A 23,312-nucleotide genomic window follows, 5' to 3' on the forward strand; every position below is an offset into this window, starting at 1 on the left:
TGGAGTTTTTACTTGGACATTTAGCTTCTGATTTGCTTCTCTTCTGATCTCTGCTCCTTTGACTCCAGGCCTCTCATATCTGATCACAATGTGTTTAGTCTTTCCATTGTTTCTTGTCTTTATGTCCTGGACATAATCGTCTTCATTTGGATCAGTTGCTTCAGTTGCCCATTTCAGAGAGGCATCACTACCCATGAACTGGCCTCTGGTCTTGCACATTGCTCTGTGTGACGTACAGTGTGCGGTCTGGACATCGGTTTCTACAGCTACGAAGATCTTGGACTTCCCAATGCTGTATGGTAGGAGTGCGCAAACAAAGCATTCTCCATCTGAACTTCGTCTTCCAACTTCTTTCATGTGCTGGTACCAAATGTTTCCCAGATGTGCTGTGCTGTCCAGGTAGTTGTTTAGCTCACTGTCATCTCCATGCATACTTCTCTTGATTCTTAATGTTTTCCTGTAGTTGGCTATGACTACATCCCTGAATGCATCTGTATGGCTTTTTCTTGCTGGAGGATTCTCAGGTATCCTGGTCCATGGAGCAGGCCTTCTCATCTGCGCCATTTGGGTAGATCGAATTCTGGAAGCTCTTTCTCTCTTCTACATCTTTCTATTTCGGGTTATAAATGTTAGTATCCATTCTGGCATTGGTCTAGTATACGGTTGTACTATGGAACTAGCGCTCGTTCCTTGTGTTGGAATGTATATGCTTGGTAATACAGTCTCTGCGATTTTGTTCTTCAGTTCCTCTTGTAGTTCCCTTGCTTGGGCTATGTGTGGAACTAATGAGTCTACTATCAGTTGGGTCTGTGCAGAAAGTTTCTCAGTGTTGGCTCTTGTTTTCTTGAGTTTCTGATATAACTGTTCCTGTTGGTTTTTGCCTTAATTCTTGTTTCCTCACAACATCTGTTGTGGACTTTCTTGTGGCAGGCAGTCTCTTCTTCTCTGCTGCTTTGGTTTGTGGTTCTGCAGTCATTGACACTAGGCCTGCTTTGTGTGCATTCAGTGTTTGCATGCGTGTAGTTGTCAGTGATGTTACTTCATTCATTCCTTGCCAACCCTGTCTCTGGCTTTTCTTTTCGTTCGTTACCACAAGTCTGTTAGTGTGTGTGCGTATCGTTGCTAATTACATCCATTTCAAGTTGATTCACTCCGTCAGTTCTTCTGGGGACTGGAATGACTATATAAGGTCTGGGTGCCTTTGTGGGTTTTATGCGTGCATCGTTAGGTGGGTGTACTGAAATTGGGACACTTTGTGCACCAATAAAGAATGCAGTTCTGACCGTTAATGACAGTAAAACAATAATAAATATGATGCATAGGTACATTATGCCCTTGTAGGTCAGGCGACAGCATTTTCTTCCAGAGAAGCGGGTTGCCTCTCTTCTTGTGAGAGGACCAGATTGCTGCTCGGGACCCCCATCTCGATCATTCAACAACTGTCAGTGTTTATTTTTTCTGTGTTTTAAGAGTGTCCGGTACTTCACAAGTGTCCCCCTCTCGTGAGTTTCAAATTGTCTTTTTTTTTAATCAGGATACAGTTCCTTTGCTAGACTATGTGAAAAATCAGACGTAAAATAACATTTTAGTGAGTCCTTTTACTGTGCGTGTTCAAAATAGGTAAGCTCCCAATCCACTCCCCTTATTTGCTTCAATCCTGAGGACATGGTGTATGCCGGTCAATACCGAGGATTAGGGACAAAAATAACAACAAATATGACATGTGGAGTCCTTGGCACCGCTTCCTTGATCTGTCCCTCGGCGGAAGGTTCATAGAATCTCCTCAGATAGCTCCTCTGATGGTTAGAAAGTTCCACTTGGAGTACAATTCCATGTAAGAGCATACCCATCTGTGCAATATTAGCTGGGTCTCTGATGAAATTGAGGACGTCAACATCGATTAGTCTCCCCACTAACTCTGGAAAGTCGGTGACTAGGCGAAAGAGAACATTATGGGCCAACCTGGTGTCTTTTGGTGACGGGGACATCCGTCCTGTCCTGCTGAGGTTCAGGATTGTTTTCTCACAAATGTGAACAATGTCTGCACTGTCCGGTCGCATGGAGTGCAACCAGAATGAGTAGCTTATTTAAAAGATGGCTAAAATGTTCTGTATTTGCTGGATCTCGAAGAAAGGTGATTGTGTCTGTTGTTCTTTCAGACAAGAGTTGGACAGTCTTCGATTATGCTAAAGAAAAATGTGTTGATGAGCGCATCTATTTCCGCCTCTGTTGGGATCATTTGATTCTTTCTCACTGTACTCAGGGAGTAGGGTAAATTGTTCGGTAATGACAGTGAGGAGTTGCCTTATTGTCTTTTCGTTTTCAGGATCTTGTAGGAAGTCAGTGACACTGGCGAGCCTCCCTACCAATGACGGGTATGATCTTGGCACTAGATCAAGGTAGATTATTATGTCCTTTGTAATGTCTCTACTGTGGTACACCATAAGTGATTCCAAGAGTATCTCCGTATTAAACGAATCGGGGTACTGTATTTGCTTCCAATGCAAGTGTCCTCTGTCAAAATTTGGCATACTCTTTTCTCAATGCTTAAGTGTGCCTCAGTCCAAAGTTCAAAGTCCTCAAACTGTGTTGTGGCTTGTGCGTGCAATTTCCTTCTTCACCCTGCAACTAGGATGCACAGTGTCTTTTTTACGTCCTTGTCCCCTTCTTTTCTTAGAGGAAGTGTCCAATTTAAGCCACAATTTGCAAAAAGTTCCTTGTCTTTGTCTAGCTGGTCATGCATCCTTCTGCGTCATGGATCTCATCTGCACGTGCTGTGGTTCTTCCCTGTTGCTTGTCGATTCCTCTCGTTGGGGTGCAGGCAGGGGGCCTTCTCCAATGTAGGGTTTTATGTTGCCGAGAAAAATCCACGCTCTCCTGCCTTGTAGTTTTACTGCGGAGGGAGTGCAGTCCTCCACTGTAAAAGGACCGTTGAACCTTGGCTCGTCCCACTTTTTACTTGTGATTCCTCACAAGGACGACGTCTCCAGGGAAGACGGGTGGAACACATAGACCTTGAACCTGGTCTGTTGTATTGTCTCCTTCTGTGTTCTGGGCTGCACTGCACCCTTTTCGACGTCGCTGCAGCTGGTCTGAAAATTAAAGTAAGGCAAGATGTCATGCAGTTCTGATAGTTTTGCATTTCAGATCCTAAAACCTCTCCTGTTGACTAGGCATCACATCTAGTTCGATCTCGCGGTGTCACAGGAGTCCTCATTCTTCTTCCTGTGGCTATCTCGTGTGGCATAAGATGGTCGGACCCTGGTTGGTTCCGAAGAGCATACAGTGCCAGTGGAAGGCAGAGCAACCATCCCTTCTTTAGAGTGAGCTTCAACTTGGCTATCCTTTCCTTTAACAAGCCGTTGAGCTTCTCACAGATACCATTACCTTGTGGAAGGTACGCCAACGAGAACTTGTGCTTTATACCAAGCAGCAAGCTAATCTGCTCGAACACTGCATTGACAAAATGAGGGCCATTATCTGACCTCATGACCTCGCACCCCTCCCCCCCCCCCCCCCCCACTTCTCTCACTAAGAATTTGGCCGCACAGGTAAAGTCTGGGTGTGTTCATGGACCTGCCTCAATCCATCTAGAGAATGGACACACCACAATTAAGTATCTGTACCTGTTACATACTTGAATCAGTTGACGTAATCGACATGCAAGTGTTGAAAAGGCCCATTTGGCCTTGGGATGATTCCTCTAATTACTTTTAATGTGTGCCCCGCTGTAAATTGCTGGCAAATTATACAGTTCACTATAAAGAATGCAAAATGCTTGGTTAAATTCGGTATAAACCAGTCTTCTGCGAGTGTTGCTGCTAGGTTCTCTTTTGTCATGTGCGCCGGGTATTTTTTAATAGGGCTACAGGCATTACTGGTTTACCAGTGCTGTCCTGTTGCCACAAGGTGTCAGAGGGGTTTAAAGAACACCCTCAACGTTTCCACATATTCTTCTCTTCCTGCAGTGCCTCCCCTTGGAGTTCCATTAGCTGTGTTTGCCCCAAATGACTAACTTTCAGGTGAAGTTCGTGTAAACATCATTCGTTTGTTGGTTTGGATAACTTCCACTTCCATGATCGTCTCACTTTTGGATGCCATATGCTTGGCTTCCGTGTCTGCTGCTTGATTTCTGCGTGAGATAAAATCTGTCCCTTTCGTGTGGGCGGCACATTTCACGACCACTATGCCCACTGGGAGCTATAGTGCCTTGAGCAGCCTGTCCAGTAAGGCTACGTGCTGCACTGGCGTGCCGCCTGCTCGGAGGTATCCCATCCTTTTCCAGCGTGCTAGGCCTGCGTGCACTGTTGATGTCACATAGGTGGAGTCACTGTACACCTTTTTACTTCCTGGTCTGCGTGATTCTCAATGGCGAGTATCAATGCCAATAACTCTGCAGCCTGTCCTGAATAGTGAGATGGTATTCGTGCACTAAGAAGCGCTCAAAACTCTCCATTCGTTGTGTGTTTCATCACAGCAACGCCTGTATATCTTTGCCCATCACTTTGGTCGATCCTTGTGGACCCGTCAAAGACGATCTCTCCTCCTGCCAAGGCATTTTCTTTCACCCTGGGGATTTCATCATAACATTCTTCATAATTTGCACTCATGCATGGTCTCTCCTTCCGTGACTGGCTCTGCCACGAACATAGCTGGGTTCAATATCTTACATCGGACTATTTTAATCAATGGATCTGATATGATCACTTCATAAACAGAAGCTCTCTGAGATGTCAATGTGCCCTTTGGTTTCTCTAGAATGGCAAATGGCAAGTGCTCGACGTACGTCATTGAGCATCCCATTACAATGGTTGTAGCCTTCACTATGGCGAACGCTGCGGCAGCTAAACTTAGTTCGCACGGGAAGTGGCCTCTTATCACTGGGTCCAGATTCCCGCTGTAATATGCCAGGGGCTTGTACCCCAACAAGGTTCTTTGAGCGAGCACTGCCATCATAACGCTGCCATTTGTGTGTGAAAACAGGCAAAATTCCTCTGCATAATTGAGGATCCCTAGAACTGGTGCTGTGCAAATGGCTCTTTTGAGTTCAGCAAACCTTTTCTCCATGGTCTCAGACCATTCAATCTTTTCCTTGGTCACTTGGGCCTTCTTTAGGGCCTGAAGTAAAGGCTTGGTGTAGGAGCTTTAGTCGAAGACCCATGCTCTGACATAATTTAATACACCTAAAAAGTTCTGCATCTGCTTTGTGTGTGGCTTAGCCGTGTTAAATATGGCTTCAGCCCTTTCTGGGGTAAATTTTTCTTCCTTCATGTGAGATCAGCTGGCCTATGTACAGCACTTCTTGTTGACAATATTGTAACTTTTTTTTTGTCAACTTTATATCCTTTCTCAGCCAGTATAGTCAATAGCTGAACAGAGTCGTGCCTGCATTGCTCTTCTGTGGTGCTGCAAATTAAGATGTCATCCACGCATTGCAGGACACCACTTTGTAGTGCAATATTGCTCAAGTCCATCTGCAGGACTCTGTTAAAGATAGGAGACTCACAGTACCCCTGTGGCAGCCTTGTGCTTTTCAGACGCATTTGTCTGAAAGTGAATGACGTCAGATCTTGTGAGTCACGGTGCAACGGGATTGAGAAAAATGCATTTTTCAGGTCAATCACCGTGAAATATTTTGCCTCAAGAGGTATATTACATAGAATTGTAGACAGGGTTGGGACTAGAGGGAACTCGGCCTCAACAATATAGTTTATTGGCCTAGGGTCTTGAATTAGCCTCCACGACCGCCCTTTACTTTTTTCACAGGGTACACTGACATATTACATGACGACTCTGACGTCACTAAGATGCCTTGCTCTATCATGGGAGAAATTGTCTTAAAAATCCCCTCATCTGCCTCTCTGGACATGGTCTATTGCTGTGCTCTTGGTAGAATTGCTCCTGGTTTCAGTTTAATCTTCACCTCTCCGACCCCCTTCAAGAGGCCTACGTCATAGGGACCCGTAGTCCATACTGAGACAGGCACCTTTGCTATGTTGCCATCAAAATATTCAGGACTATTTAGTGCCAACATCATTCTCTGAGGTACTCCTCTTTTAATCATCTTTCCTCAAAAGGTGAGACTCACTTCCACCATTCTCTCCCCTCGTCATCGGTGACGTCGGTCAATCGATATCCTTCTTTGATGGCGATTACTCGCACCATTGTCAGCCCTCGTCATCATAACCATCAATCAAGGCCACTCTCCCCTTCACTGCAGCCGTGTGCATCATCAAGGGAAATACTTGTCCCTTTTCCTCAAGCATCGGTATTCTGGGTCTGAATAATAACTCATCATACCATATGCAAACATTTCTGGCTCTAATGGTATGGCCCTCATAGCTGTGTCCTGAGTATACTCTAATTATTTTGCATACATTTGAGTAGTGCATTCCTGGAGTGAAACATACTATGCCCTTCTCCGTGAACGAGATTGTCGTGTTTAACTTTGTCATTCAATCTCGACCCAAAATATTTACTGGGGTCTGCCGTGAATATAGTAAGGGCACATTCATTTTGCACTCTCCCATAGAGACTGGGAGTGCACTTGTAAAGGTAACACGGCTCGTCGCTCCTGTGAAACTGAGTATCTATGGCCTCGCCGGACAAGGAAAACTTGCCTTCACGTATACACGAGCGTGTTACACCCGTGTCAACTAAGGAATATTCTTTATCCCCTGTGAGAGTCTGGTGTCACTGATAGGATAGAACACGTCAGGGTTCTGAGTGAGCTGTCCTAGTTTATATACAAATTGGGCCCACTGTGTGCTGGTGTATTTCCCCCCATTCCCATTGTTACTCCCCATTCCAGGGTTTGTGGTTTGCCCTGTGCCCATAGTCTGCGATAGTTGCAGCGGTGCCTGTTCGGATTGTCCTTGTGGAAAATTCCCCAAGCTTTGCGGTTGCACACCTTGTTGCGCTACTGGCGCTTGTTGCTGCACCGTGTGATTCTGTGCACCACCCTGCTGTAAAACTACAGGTGGATTTGCCATGCCTGCTCCTGTTCTTTGGCAGCTCTGCATCATGCCTTGATTTCTGCATGTGCGCGCCAAATGTCCAGTCATTCCACACAGCCAACATACTGGCGGCGGTTGGATCATTTGCCCATTTGACATATCTTGGTTACTATTTTTCACATTTTGAAAACCACCTTGATTATTTTGGAAACCTCCCTAAATCCTCTTTCCCTGGGATTAAACCCTGTATTGCCTTGGTTATTTTGCTGTGGACAACCCACATGCTGCATGCTTGCTTCAGCTGTGCTAGTTATCATGGCTCCTTCAAGAGCATATTTTGACAATTTCTTCTGCACTTGTTTCGCTTCCTCACACTTTCGAGTTGCTTCATTTTTGCAATTCTTTTCCTGTAGCAATCTACAATAATGTGCAATGGTCAACTGTATTTCAGCCTAAGGCTTGGCTTCAAGTCCCACCAATTTCTTGAGTTGTTTCTGTATCGGCTCTGGCAGCCCTTGGCACAATATATGGTAAAATACAGGTATAGATTTCGTCCACGAATCGTGAGTCTCAAGGACCCATGCTTCTTGAAAATTCAGTATGTAAATTAACAGATCTTCAGACTCCTTCATCTTTCATGCCATTATAGCTCCCATATCAGAAGTGTCTGGGTAAAGCACTCGTAGCATTTTCCATACTGCGGCTCTACAATTGTTAAATGGAGCTCCGTCGTGCGCGGTATTAATTGTGGTTACGCCAGGGTAGCCTGCTCGTACCCACACGTCTGCTCTCTCACCAAGTATGGCGATTAAGAGACCTTTGATATCCCCTATAGCTAACGTGTTCCCTCCTGTCATTTTTTCTAACTCATGTATCCACTTTTTGGCTCCCGATGTCAGCATTGGAAGCTTGTTTTTCAAATGTTCTCGATCCATGTGTGGCCATGGTATATATTGCGGTCTTACTCCCCCCTTCTTGAGTAACGGAAATTGGAATGTGTAGCCTTCTCTCTCTTCTCTCATTGTTCTCCTGTCTATTGCAGGGGTAATATTCCCGCATCGCCGTCTACCTGGTAATGCCCTTAGTCTGTCCACATAGGGCGGTGAAGACACCCTCCTCTGCCCGTGTGATACTTCTTCATATCGGTCAGGCTGCATGGTGGACTCTGCTCTCGGTGTGGAGTTGCTATTGTCTGACCACCTTATTCCTTTTTCCCTCGGGAGTCGTCTTTTGCTCCTTTGCTCTTCCTCATTTTCCTCGTGCTCCTCCCTTTCGGAGTCGGACATTGTCTGTTCCCAACAAGTGCGACTTCTAGTGTTCTCTTTGTTCCTACTTATTTCTAATCTATCCAGGGATAGCTCTCTTCCCACTACTTTGGGAGACATCTTCAGTGTCATACAGCTGAGTGCTCTCCAGGCGCTCGTCTTCGCCCTCCCCTTGGGGTATTTGTTCTAGCCCCATTTCATCATATATTCTATCGATCGTCTCTCCGATGGTTCTGGTGTCGAAGTCATCGTCAATATTTGCCCTAGACATGCCTGGTACTCAATCGTACTCAGGGAAGAATTCTTCGATGTCCTTAGTCTACCACTGGAGCGGATTTTTTAACCTCTCTCCCCAGATATTCAAGATCGTGTGCTCTCTTCGCTAACGTTCTACGTCGTCATCAAATTCTTTGCGTTTCCTCATCTCTTCGTCTTTTTATTCTTTACTCACGTGTCCTTTGCTCGTCCTCTAACCTTTGCTGTTTCTGTCCATCTTGATCATTGGCTGCTCTTGGGTTGCGATCGAGCTCTCTTGCTCTTTGCGATATAGCTGTTCTCGCCTATGTCAGTCTTTCCTTCTTATCCTTTCGTCTCTTAACTCCTTCTTTCCCCTTTCTTCGTGTTTCATCTAACCTCCTTTTGTTTTGCGTCATCAATGCCTTTGCCATCGAGTTTCAGTAAAATGTGTCCTCCCATCCATTCGTCTTTTGCAAATGCTATCTGATCGGTTCTATCTTCGCTCCCCTTCCATCGCTTCCCTTCTCTACCTTTCTCGAGAGATGCACTTGTCTGTGCCTGATCTCTTCTTTTGTCATCACGTCTCTCCTTGTCCCATAGGACTGCGGAGGTAATATTCTTGTCCTGATCTTTCCCTTGATTTTCGTCACTACTATGTGTAGGCGACTCATATGCAGGGTTGCTATACCCTGTGGCTCCTTTGAGTTCTCCCAGTGGGTATAATCCCTCGTCCTTACTTTCTTCAACTTTCGTTTCGGGTGGGGCAGGTGATTCAGTAGGCGTCTCACCCCCCTCTGTGCATACATTAAGTATCCAATTTGTTGGCGACTCTTCCTCCTTTCCCTGTTCATACATTTTCCACAACTCGTTTTTCTAACTTCTTGCCTGTATATGTGGCATACAAATATGTCGTCGTATGTTGTAAAACGGCTTTAGATAAAGACCCATTTTGTGGCCATGGCATGAACATCTTGTGGGCGGTACCTTTAACCCAGTCGGTACTATATTTCTTTAGCTTGGGTGCGTGTTTTGGCAACTGCTTGCAACGTTTCCGTGTGGCTTAAACAACTTCTAACAATATGAGCGAGCACCAAACACTGCAAGCTCCAATCCAAATTTTCACAAAATTTTATACCTTCCGATTTATTCAAAAACATCAATTCATATGCGATTTTGATATCAGCTATCCAATCGCACAAAATTCAAATCTGTTTTCTTTAAGATTTTTTTTTTACATATGACGTTGCAACAAAAACATGTAAAACAGACTAGACAGACACCAGCTGGACACAGATATCTCTGCCTCTAATCATTACCCCTTCATGGGGTGTAAACGTACCCCTTTCATGATGTCTTTAAACGTTGTGGTTGTCTATTTGTTCCCCATTATGTGGGACTTTGGGTACACGTTTCTTCTAGCCGCTTGTATTAAAAGCGTAGGTATAAGGTGAATTCTCTCTTTTTGGGTGTCTGCCCCGGTAATCTTTCTCTTCTCGGGTGTAGGCCAAGGGGGACCGGGGCTCCGCCCTGCCCCTAACGAGAAGGCCAAGCAGGACAAGGGACTGGTCCTGTCCGTGAAGGCCCAGGTACACCCGATGAAGGCCCCGCCTTCCATCAGGGTGGTGGTGGCATCCCTTTCAAATGCTGCAGAGGCAGACTCGTACGGCGCACCCCAAAGACAAGAGTGTCCCTCCATGCCAGGAGACCCCGGAGAAGTTGCTGTTCATCTCCCCGAGACCGTCCCCTCTGGACACAAAGAAAGTGGGGGAGGCGCAGAGGTCCTCCAGGGCACGGATATCGCCTCCGAGGAGGATTTGTGCAATTACAAGTACTACTCCTTGGTAATCGTATGCATGACAACGACTGCATACGACTACCAATGAGTAGTACTTGTAATTGCACAAATAACCTTGCTACTAACCTTTACGAACAATGATATGGAACGAAGTGTGTAATATATTATATATATATTTTCTTTGTCTGTTTTTAAGGCCATATATTGTGTTATAGGCCTACATTTTTTAGATGTGTGTCCAATATTAACTAACATTTTTGTTTTTGGATTCATTATCCTGTTATCGTGACCTTCTTTAGCTAGTAATTGTTACATCTAGCTTCTGCTCCACCATCATGTACCTTTAAATGCCTCTATGAAGCCGGAGTAGCCTTTTGACTCTCCTTTGTTGCCTGTCTATACCTACCCTCAAGAGTCAGGCCCCCCTTTCAAAAAAAGAGGGTTCAATCTCTATGCCTCCTTACATTCTCTCTACTCTACATACACTGGTATCTGAGATACAGATGAGGATGCCTGTTGCTTCAACGGCCCCGTTGACGGGTGACCCTCAGGCATCGGGGGAACCACCGCCCAAGAAGAGGCAGATGCACCCACTGCCTCCTTGCCACCCTTCGCCAACCTCCCCGAGGGATGAGACGGATCCTGACACGACGACGACGGGCATGGACGGCGGCGGTGGGATGGGGGACCTCCCGTCGCTGCCTCCCAGATCTTCACCGCCGGACGACGGTATAGGCTTGTTTCATGCAATGATCTCCAGGACTTTGGAGCTCTTCCAGCTCGCGCCAGAGTAGGAGGGCTTCTTATATCAAGGCCCCGAGGCAAAGAGAAAGACCATCCTTTCAGTCCCACTCTTGGATGACATTTGGGACGAAGGCCTGTCTCTCATGAAGATCCCTCTACGGCCCCAGCAAAGAGGGACTGCCTGGAGAGGAAATGCAAGGTGCCGGACTCTGCACCCAAGTGTTTGTGGGTCCCAACCGTCACAGGACCTGGTCGTCTCTGCAGCGGCCAAGAAGTCGCCGTCGGGCTCTACCTCCTCGGCAGTGTCCACCCCTCCAGACAGCAAGGGGAGGAAGTTAGTTGCTATGGGGTGACGCGTTATCTACTCTGGAGCGGTGACAATCAATGCCACCAACGCCCTCGCTATCGTAGCGAGCTTTGACCGAGAGCTGTGGTTCAGGCTGGCCCCCATTCTGGACTTCCGTCCCGACGACAAGAGGTCGGAGGCGTTGGAGATTCTGCAAGAAGACTAGGTGGTGTCGGACCACGCCATCACGGTGGCCACGGATCTCGCCGATGCGGGGTTCCGCCAGATGAGCAACAGCGTTTGCCTTAGTCGTCGTAGCTGGCTCAAGGCCACCAACCTTTGACAGGACGTCCAGACAAGGATTTTGGACATGCCCTTTGACGGAGACAACCTTTTCGGGAAGGCTGTAGACGAGTCTCTACAGGCCATCAAGGCGGACACGGTGACGGCACGTTTTCTGGGCATGCTACCGCAGCAACGGCCGTCCTTTCGATCCTCAGGAGGCAAGGCTCCCGTTCTTCCAAAGGTTACGGAGGGTGCTCCCCTTCGTACCGCCAGCCCTCCTGCTCCTCGGTCCAAGAGACCAATAGGGGCAGGTCCAAAGCTTTTGGAGGAGGACGTTGTCACCAGGGACCCCAAGGCGGCCCGTCGACGTCCAAGCAAGAATGAACCGGATGTGACGTCGGGTCCCCACCCGTGCACCCCAGTGGGAGGCCGGCTGCTGAACTTTGTCAGCATGTTGAAGACCATCTCCACCGACCGTTGGGTACTGGATGCTCCCGCCCACGGACACACCCTGGAGTTTCAACTGAATGTCCCCAAATACCACCGGTGGTCTGTCGGGAAAACCACGTCCCTCAGCTGCTGCTGGAGGTTTGGACCATGCTAAAGAAAGGGGAGATGGAGCTTGTCCCAAAGCTGCTCTGGAGTGTACTCAAGGTACTTCCTCATGAGAAAGAAGACCAGGTGCTGGGGGCCCATTCTTGACCTCTGACAACTAAACAAATACATCAAGTCCCAGAAGTTCAGAATAGTCACTCTTCAACACGTGTTCGGACAGCTAGAAGAGGGAGACTTTGTCGTCCTTGGGCCTGGAGCATGCGTACTTCGACATCCCAATTCACCAGGGACACCGCAGGTTTCTGCGCTTCGTCGTTCAGGTGAAGCATTACCAATTCAAGGCCCTTCCCTTCGGATTGAAGTTGGCGCCAAGGGTCTTCACCAGGTGCCTGGCGCCGCTGGCGGTACATCTACGACTGCAAGGGATCCACGTCTACTCTTACTTGAACGACTGGCTCATCTGGGCCGGCTAAAGGAGCATCACCACCGACCACATGGCGAAGACTGCCCACCTACTGATGGATTTGGGGTTCTCGGTGAATTATGCAAAGTCCTGCTTGACTCCATCTCAGGACGTGCTGTTCCTGGGATCCCAGCTCAACAGTGTCATGGCTGGCATCTGTCCGAGGAGAGAGTGGTGGCCATCCTGGGCAAGGTGCAACTGCTGCTCCGTCTGAAGATCGCCACGGTGAGGGCTATCAAGTTTCTGCTAGGCATAATGTCGTCATGCATTTCTCATCCGATGCGGCCACTGCAGGAGTTACTCGACGCCCGTTGGTTTCAAGTGTCCGGAAGCTTCCAGGACAAGATCACACTCGACGAGGGGTTTCATAGGGCAATCAGATGGTGGGGCATGCGCTCTGATCTGATCAGATGAGCTGATTTCCAGGCCCCCACCACATCAGGAGACGGTAACGACGGATGCCTCCCGGGAGGGATGGGGAGCCCACTGCGGAAGTCTTCACGCCAGAGGCCTGTGGCTGTCGGGAGAAAAGATGTTGCACATCAATGTTCTGGAGCTACGGGCGGAGTTTTGGGCTCTCAAATCGTTCCTCAAGGGCAAGGTGGTGCGGGTCTTCAACAATACCACCACAATGTTTTACATCAGGGAACCGGGGGGGGGGCCCACGTCCCCATCGCTCTCCAAAGAGGCAGGGGACTTATGGCACTGGGCCATTGCCCAGGGGATGTGCCTTATCCTGTTTTATCTGGCAGGAGTAAAGAACACGGCTGCCGACTCCCTGAGCAGGGAGCTTTGCTCTTGCCAGGAGTGGGAACTTTGGCAGGACCTAGTGAAGAACCTGTTCCACAAATGGGGCAATCCCCAGATCGACTTGTTTGCGATGAACACCAAGTGCCGGAGGTTTGCCAGCAGGTTTCCCCAGCAGGGGAGCATGGGGGATGCATGCTCATTCCCTTGGGAAGGCCTTTCTGTATGCGTTCTCTCGGTTTCTGTTGTTACTTAGAGTCATCAGTCAACTCAAACAGTGCCGGTGCCGAGGCAGATCTGGTACCCGGACCTTGTCAGCATCTACACCAGTCAAGCTGCCAGTGGTCGTGGATCTTCTCACCACGGAAGGATGCGCCATTCTTCACCACGATCCAGGGTATCTGAACCTGAAGGCCTGGCTTCGGCAGCGCTAGAATTCGGTGGCTCTGATCTCCCGGTGTACTGCAAGGAAGTTCTCGCCAAGGCTAGAGCATAGTCTACTTTGAAATACTGTGGACTCAAGTGGAAGAGATTTGCTATTTGGTGTCGTTCACAGAAGATCGACCCACTAAAGGTCAAGGCTCCTCAGGTACTTCCATATTTGCTGTCGTTGGCCAAATCAAGGCTGGCCCACACGTCCATCAAGGTACATCTGGCAGCCATCTCCCGCTACACCAGATCCCCAGGACGACCATCTTTGTGGTCGCACCGATTGGTCAAGGAATTTGTCAAGGGTTTATACCGCTCATTCCTGCCGGTTGAAGGCTCCGGCCCCGGCGTGGGAGCTCAATGTGGTGCTTACTAGGCTCATGGGACCTCCGTTCGAGCCTATGCATTCTGCACCACTCAAGTTTTTGTCATGGAAAACTGCTTTTCCCTTGGCCATCACCTTCGCACGACAAGTGGGATGATCATGCCTTCTCCTGTAAACCACCTTACTGACTTTCACGAGATGAGGGTGGTGCTGCGGATGCACCCCTCCTTCATGCCCAAGGTGCCGTTGGACTTTCATCTAAATGAGCCCTTGGTGTTACCTGTGTTTTTTCTGATGCCTTTGTTGCTGGCTGAAAGGACTTTGCTGGATGTGGCTAGAACGCTGAAGGTTTATGTGGCCCGCACAAAATTTCCGGAAAACCTCTCGGTTCCTTGTGAACTTTGGTCCTGTGAACCATGGGAAGGCCCTGTCCTAGTCTTCCATTTCCAGGTGGCTCTCCGGCTGTATCACCCACTGTCACCGGTTGGCAAACCGACTGTTGCCTGGCAGTCCGAAAGGCCACTCTACTAGACCGATGGCTGTTACGGCGTTCCTATCTGGTGTGCCCCTGCTGGACATCTGCAGGGCTGTGACGTGGAGGTTGACTCACACCTTCACAAAATTCTACTGCGTCGACAGGGATTCAAGGGAGGAGTCCAGAGTCGGCCAAGCAGTGCTGCGCAACCTGTTCGCTTGAAGGTGAGCCTGGTGAGGAGTCAAGAGATGCTCATGTTGAACCGTGCCACCTCCCATGGTTGTGCATGTGTGTACTGTTATGTATTCTTTATTCATGACCATGTGAATCCATGCCAGACCCCGTGCTGGAGAAGGAACAAGTTACTTACCTGTAACTGTTGTTCTCCAGCATGGGTCTAGCATGGAATCACATGCAAACCCTCCCGCCTACCCCTCTGCGGCTCTTCTCTTGGTCCTACTGCCACTTCACGTGCTACCATATCTGAAGATGGAGGGTCTTGGGTAAAGGGCAGTCATTGAGTGGGGGCAGTATGACCCAGAGCTCCGTGATTGGTTGATTTTTTTTTTTCCTTTTACCGAGGATTCCCAGCCTGCCTACAGGGAATATTCATGAGCCTGTGAATCCATGCCAGACCCATGCTATAGAACAGTTACAGATAAATACTTGTTCCTTACGTAACAATAAACCCTATGTGAAGGCACAGGGGCATGAACGGGCTGGGAAAACGGATACCCGTATTCATGAAGCGGCATCCACACATCCTGCGACAGATGCACTAGAGTCAGCTGGTGCTACTAATTCTAGTAGAGGTGGGTGTGGTTACATTACATCGTACTTCAAAGAGGAAAAACCTGGAGAAAAATGCTAATATGACCGTGGTGAACAATTCAAATGTGGCTACTTCGCACACAGATACTTTAAAAACGCTACATGTGGAAGAGGATTTAAATGTTACCCGTGAAGAAATTGACAACATAGATAATTCTTTAATCAAGTTATGCTATTCAATATGTCAAGCTAATTCACGGCCCCCTCCGGCTCCAATTGATACCAGCAGCAAAAAAGTTACAAACGCTGTACACAGGCTGCAGTTAAAATAACTGAGCCCGAGGCTATCTGCATCGCCTAACATGCTTATGTCAAACAGCATTGAAAATGTGTACATTAGTCATGCTGACTCTGAAAGTTTAATTGCTGAGAATAGTATGCATTCTCATGTTAACTCAATCATGGGGTGTGAGCAAATAAGTGATGACCCGGCATAACTTTGCTATAAAAAAAATCTGTTGAAACTATGTGGACTAATACATGATGATGATGATGTACAACAGCAATGTATTACACTTGCACAAGGTTTGGCAAAACATAACTATGCCGAAGGTGCGAATAATATTATTGAGTCTACTTTTTCTGCAATTACTAATATAAACTCAAACCAGTCACACAAAGCATTAGATTTAGAAGTATAGTCAGTGCTTTGCTGTTGCCGACTCGCCGCTCAGTTACCCCTCCCACAAGCAAATGCAAAAGTTTAAGAAAACAAAAAAGGCACGAAACAATCTGACTGGGGCGCAGGTGTCCCTTCAGCAGAACTAGTTACTGCTGAACCCCTATGCAACAGAGTAAATTGAAAAAGAAGGTGAAGTAAAAAGTATCGAGGAGAATAAAACGTTGACAACAAAATGGGGGCACACTCACAAGCTGGCTACTACTGTAAAAAGAGGCTAATGCCTCACATCATGACAGAAATGTGTCCACAAACGGAACTGATTCTGCGACGATCAGTACTGCATTGCCCAGCGTGTCTTGGGCACCCGCTGCCAACCAGAGTACAGGAGCCGAGTTTCAACCTGAAGTGACTCAACCGGTCTCTGGTGGCTTTCCAAATCTAGGATTAATACAAGATGCTCGTATCTTCGCTATTAATCATAGAGAGGAGGCAGGGGTTAATAAACCAATCAACAGACCGATTTTACTCAAGCTTTTTGCCAAAATACCATCTCTTAGCATATTACATTCTTGCAATTTTGATTTTATTGCACCGGAGGTAGGGGGTGCGGGCGGCATTGCAAGTGTGCATTGTGTATTACCACTCACAGCATCCTTAATTAGAAGTCAGGCAGACAAGTTGATGTTTAGGCTTTGAATTGGACAAACCATGTACACTGCCACCCATCACCTTGTGTTGTGAACACTGTAAAAAACTTGGCTGCTGATGAGTTACTTGTTAGAGGAGTGCTTGATAAAAAGCCTACCGATGATTTTGATGATAAAAAAGGTTTGCAATAGCTTAAATAGATGACCCCGGGTATGGACTAATCACAGAAGTGATATTTTAACATTATTTCATGAAATACCCGGGGCCAGGCACACTGTATACGTAAGGATCTTTCTATTGATTTGTTGTATAAGGCTTCTGTATTGATGCTGCAGGAGACTTGGCTGATGGACATGTTTATTTTTTATGGTTTTGTTATTCACCAGTCGCCAGCCAAGAAAGGCTCAATTGGCCGTCCGTTTGGAGGCCTCCTAATAGGAATTAAAAAAGAAATCCAATCATTTGTACTAACACAATTTGAGGGTAATGACAATGTTTTGGCTGTAGAATTGATCTTTTATGAAGGAACAAACAACGTATGCTCATTATACATTTCTGACTCCACTGGCACTGTTTACTTATAACATACTTGCAAGTAATGATGGAATCATTACTAATTTGCACAAAGATATGGAGAAGGACTTCATATTAGTAGGGGGTGACTTGAATGCTAGGTGTGGGGAACACACAATAGAAGAATCTTACTCTACAATCGAAATTGACACACAAATTGGTTAATGACAAGGGTAAGCAGTGGCGCCGCTTTTTGGAACTATGGAACATTGTTATTTTAAATGGATGTACTCCTGGCGATATCCCTGGCCAAACCACATGAGGAAAATGGTAATAAAGTGGCTAATTTAGACTACCTAAGTGGAAATTCCCAATTGATTAGGATTACTCAAAGCTTTCATGTTAACAAGAATACACCTAGTGATCATGCAACCCTTTGCTTGAGATTAGATTCCCTGTTGACTGAGCCACGCCATTAAACCAATAGCGGTTTAGTACCTAATCAGGCTGGCAATGGTGTGGTTTGGTCTGAGCAAAATATTTGTACGGTTTGCAAAAAATTAGCACTACTGTACAAAGTTAGCCTGGGCCTTCACACAGATGAGATTGAAGCGTGGATAAGGGAGCCAGCCTATGATATTGGAAAAACTAGGAAGCATGCAAGTGTTGTGGCTGAAAAAATATATGGACGAACCTTCGGCATCGAAATCCAAAAATATAAGCGTAAGTTGCGAATGTGGATTCTCAGACTGAGAAATATATGTGCAGCCATGATGCTCTTATTGAAATAGGCAGATTAAAGAACGAATATAATAATTGGTTAAAACAAAGGAAACGTTAAGGAAAGACGGCAAAATGGCAAAAAAATGCTTGCCGCTCTTAGCAGTAAAAACACCAGAAAAACTGGCATATTCCAAACTTCGCTAGACCCTCTACCGACAAAGCAATAATCAATCCCATTTCTGAGCGGGTATGGCATTCCTTTATTGTAAATAAAATGAGAAAGTGATATTAAGGAGATGCCTCTTCAACCAAAGAGTGGGAGATGGCCCATGAACTTTGAGATCACAATATAATAGCCCATTTAAAAAAAAAAAAAAATTCCAGAGCTCTCCGGGTCCTAATAGCCTTTCTGCGGCGGTGCTCAAAGGTAATTATGATGTAGTATTATTGTGGTATGATGTGGTATGATGTGGTATTATTTGATATGTTTAAAAAAGTATGTCGAGAAAGATGCATCCCAGGCTCATGGAAAAAAGCGATCTATATCCCTGTGTTTAAAATGGGAGATAGACTACTCCTGGAAATCTACCGGTTACAATCACTCCTTGATACCACTGGGAAAGTGTTTGCTGGGTTGGTTTTAGAATATCTGCAGACATGGTTTTCTGAACAGATTATCTTACACCCATGTCAGACGGCTTTTTGTAAGCATTCTAGCACCAACCATAATATACTATTGTTCGATTCAGTGATGACGCAGGCTAAAGCCAAGAATAGTCCTTCGATTTACATCACCTTAATTGATTTCTGCACTGCTTTTGACCAAGTTAAGCAGGAATTACTGTGGAAGAAATTGCAGGCTCTTGTGTAACCTGAATGGCTGCTGCAAATTCTAGTGACATTGCATATGGGGACTAAGGCGCAGATACGACTGGGCAATAAAGGACTGTTATCTGGTCAGTTCGACATAGAGGGGTAAAGCAGGGCTGCACATTTGCACCACTGCTATTTAACCTTTACATTGCCGATCTCCCCATAAGAATGACAGCCTTTGCAAAATGCCCACCAAAGATTGGGCAATGTACTGGGCAGCTATGCTCTATGCCGATGTAGTGCTTTTCTATCAGATCTTTTCAGGTATGATGGAGATGTTAAGTGCCTTGGCCTGTTATGCGACGGAACATGGGTTATATCCATAAACCTGAATAAAACAATGTTGGTTACCCTGCGCCAGGTGAAAAAGCTCCCTTTGATCACTGATCTTGGTCATATTGAATATATACAGCACTATAAGTTTCTTGGAATTGAAATGTCAGACAAAAAGGGATATGGAGAGTTGGTTTTGCCAAGTGGTTTTATATGGGCTTGATGCTCTACAGGTGCATGATCTAGAATGGTTAAAATTTCTGGAAGGGCATTTTTGGCGATGCGTATTGGGGCTCCCTCTTACGTCCATTGAATATATTCGACTTGAATTAGGATTAATGTCGTTAACATCATTACCATTAAAACACAAAGGGGACATTTTCTTAATCAAAAATAACCCCTACATGTCCCTTACTCATAAAGTTGTATAATAATTATTGCCTAAAACATGGATGTGGGAGTGAGTGTGGGTTTATTAAATTAGTAAAGGATTTGTTCAAGAGTCTGGAAGCGGTGCTCGAACATCAAAATACTAAAGGGGTTCTTACTTACTCGTCTGAAAAAGTGGGATTGGGTTAAGAATTATGATTATCTGCAGACCTTGCATAATATGGCCAGGTTGGGCAAGTATACCACAAGTTTGACACCACAACGATATTTGCTCTGCTGTCCTGATCCTAAAGTTCGACGATTTAGAATGCTAATGCGAACAAATCAACTCCCTGTAAGATCTATTCGAGGTGGCCAATGGAAAATTCCTAGAGAAGACCGGTTCTGCAGAATCTGTAAGGTGCCAGGATGTATAGAATCTGTTAGGCACCTTCTATCGGCATGGTCTAAGTTGAGACACATATATATGACCGTTTTGGGTCACCTACATACAACTTGGATTAAAACCTCTGAATTTTTGTCGTATTGTTTGAATACAGAATGTGGTGGGACCCATATTGCCTTTTATAGAGTTTGTTGTTTGGTAAAGAAGCTTCTTGGAATTATACATCGAAAGTTCTTAATGGTCAGAGTAGTAAATGGTACATAGCAGTGCAATCCTAAGGAAGGTATGATTTTGCATACGGGAACAAATGTCTAAACGGGGCCATTGTAATGTGCAGGACGAAATTGTAGCCTAGTTTTAACATAGTGAAAATGATAGTGTTGCACATTGTTTTATTTCAGCTTATGCATGTGTATATATCTTATTCATTTTGTATAATGCTTTATAAGTATGAAGTTCACTCTAATGATTCTGGGCTGGGTGATGTGTTAAGTATTGTTTTGTTAAGTTATATGCTTGCTCTTGTGTATTTGTGTCTTGATTTTGTAAAAGTTCTTAAACATAAGTTATCAACAGTAATATAGCAAATTATCTAAGAACACATATAGCACCATCACAATTAGACTAATATTATCTTAAGTTTATCAAAGTTTATCTTTTTTGCACTAGGGCAGCATTTGCTGTGTTGCTCATTCAGTGTCAAACTGCACTTGTAATGGTGCAATGGTTTTCTGTTCTGTCCCAGTGTTTTTTGAAATAAGGCAAGCTTTGCCCTAGTGCTAATACTGTCACTGCACTTGCACTGCTGCAAAGTTTCTGTAATCTGGCCCTTGATCTCGTCTGTATATATTTCAATGTTTAAGACACAAAAACCTAGCCAATTAAACAGTAAATCATACATGAATTGGTGGTGTAATGAGTCACCCTTGAGCAAGTACTGTGCTGCCACTGACCATTTATAGTAACTTACCCCATTGACTTCGTTAAGTTTGGATGGATTTTTCTTTTTTAAAAGGGGTCTGGTGTCCCCTCTACCGAGAACGAACATGGACAAATAACATGTTCTCTGGGAGGTGCCCACTCTACAACCACGTTTTAACTCGCTGTACCTTTCACAGAGGAAAAATATCCATTTGCATATCAGTCTGGTTGTAGGCCCTCCTGAGTGGGAGAAATTCCATAGAACAGTGTATTTGACCCATGCTCGTTCTCAGAGGGGCTCCCACACCCTTGTTTAAGATTGAATGGATGTAAACTAAACCTTACATACTCTTTACACACTTTTTATAATTGGAGTGTAAATTACAAGAGTAAAAATGGCTTGCCTCCACAAGAAAGTAAAAGGTATGCAACAGGCAACCAAAACTGGGGCCCGTTAGAAACAGGTTATTCGGCAAAGATGTCTGGTTTCAAACAATATATTAAGTTTGTAAAAAAACGTTGCACAGTGTGTATGAACACACCATATAGATGCATCTTGATGATAAATGCACACAGCACAGCAACTCTGAAAAAATTATTTGTGTTCCATACTGGTTTGCTTGCACTCAAAAAAAACATAATTTATTAGAAAAGATAATATTCAATCGCAACTCAGTTTCCCATGTTATTTATTATATTACCCTAAAATGCTAGGAAAATAAATATACACAATGCTTCTGTTTGCACCACGAATATGTAGACACAAAATACTGCAGAAGCTGAACAGAAAGAAACCATCCCTTATAGAACTCTGAAACATTTATTCTCTGAAGCCTTTCAGAAAGAAGTCCATGGCCTGCTATTACATCCGTATACATACAAATCAAAACCAGCATTCTGGTTCCTGTCAAGTAACCTGACCTTTGCACTGCCCTCTGCTCTAAACTGGTGCATAAATGATACGCAGAAAAAGAACCAAGCGGTTGTATTTACTGGATTTTAATGCGTAAAAAGCTCTGGTACAACGCGTATCTGGAGGCCCGAGTGGGTCGAACTTGCTCACTAGTTTCAACAAATCTGGTTCACCCTCACCACAGTTCAATATGTTCACATAGGATTTGATTGCAATTACTTTGGCTACGGTAGACATCAATTATATTGCTTTGTGTTCCACATTAAATTGTCTACAGTTTCCAGAGATCTCAAATTGCAGTAGAAAGTCCAAATACAGTGATGCTACCTAGAGTTTCAATTTTAACGATAAAGCACATAGTGCAAGATCTATGTTGCCTTTTTCAGTGATGTACATTTTAAACAGGGCCAAATACTTGCTATCTGGGGTTTCATTAATTCACAGCAAAATGTCTAATCTGACTCCTCTTTCAAAGACCCATCACTCGAGGGTTGCCCTGAAGGGGGTTCAATTGCCCTCATTAATAAAGGGGCAACCAGTGAGTGGGAACTGGCTTTGCTGTGCAGAATTCCCTCCTAGCTCCTCAGGCCCCCCTGTGCCTTATTTGTCGTACATCCCCTTTTGGTATTAATAGCAACATGTGCAGGTTGCTCAGCGCCCTCGCTTCTCCAGCTGCTCTAGGAGGGTGGGGGTCCACCCTTGCCCCGGACTAGCGCCAAAACACCTAGTCTACATTTGCATATTCCTTGATATGCTAACTTGTATCCTTTTACTCAGAATCTGGTAGACGAGTGAAACTGTTTGTACCCAAAACCTCTGAATAAAGGTAGTTATCTACGAATACCAAGCTCCTGGCCATTTGATCACTCCTCAGCGTCCTCTCCAGTAATGTCGATCTCATAGAACTGAAGACGTCCAATCCCATTCCTCACCCCTGCTTGTATCTAATTTTGCATGTAGCGCACTTATGTCAACTATTTTGTTTTTTTCATTCTTTGTTTCTTTCTTGCAGGTCCTTCCACTTCTTTTTTCAACTGCTCTAAATACGTGAGCAAGTCGAAAACTCCATCCAGTGATCAAAAGAAGCCTGCTGAGGTGAGTTACACATGTCCTCCCCTGGCCTGCTCCATAATTTCTGCCATTGCATCCATAGATGTTGAGGTTACCTATGGTGATTTTTCATTTAATGGTTGAGCGCTTTCTCCCAGCCCTGTCTGAAGGATAAAATGCCCAATTTTTTATTGAGAGCCGTGGTTTCAACCTGGAATAAAAAGATGGTGCCCCTTGCATGTTCCTACTTGTATTTGTGGTCTTCGCAGAAGGCTGATGATCCTGTTGGGGTAATTAACAAAGGAGTCTACCATCATATGTGGTGGCAATCTGCACTTCAGTGACTGCTTGCCTCCCTGATTGATTTGCAATTGTACTGCTTTTTTTCAGTCTTCCCAGCTGGCTTTTGTACTCTAGACTTATGCCATTTTTCCATGTACAAGTAATTGGTTCCCCGGATCCCATTTGAGCAGAGAGCATGTAGTTACAGCAATACAATCTAGGGAATGAGGGTCAGAGGGGGTTCTCGCTCTTGAACATTTCAGGGTTTGTCCTCAACCCAAATGCCTCCTGGGAGGTGATGTTTGAGGGGTGGTTAGTGGGGGGGG

At 45.5% G+C, this 23,312-nt stretch overlaps 1 protein-coding gene across 2 annotated transcripts in view; it reads left to right on the plus strand.

Annotated features, from left to right (window-relative positions):
- The window catches only part of JADE3 (jade family PHD finger 3), a 566,198-nt gene that overhangs the window by 274,930 nt on the left and 267,956 nt on the right, over positions 1-23,312 (plus strand). For both annotated transcript variants that reach the window (XM_069636617.1, XM_069636618.1), the window contains exon 3: positions 22,667-22,749. In XM_069636617.1, coding sequence (XP_069492718.1) covers positions 22,667-22,749 — 83 coding nt within the window. The remainder of the gene's footprint in view (positions 1-22,666; positions 22,750-23,312) is intronic.

Source organism: Ambystoma mexicanum, chromosome 7p (genome assembly GCF_040938575.1).
Source record: "Ambystoma mexicanum isolate Mex_15411 chromosome 7p, UKY_AmexF1_1, whole genome shotgun sequence".
Classification (NCBI taxonomy): Eukaryota; Metazoa; Chordata; class Amphibia; order Caudata; family Ambystomatidae; genus Ambystoma; species Ambystoma mexicanum.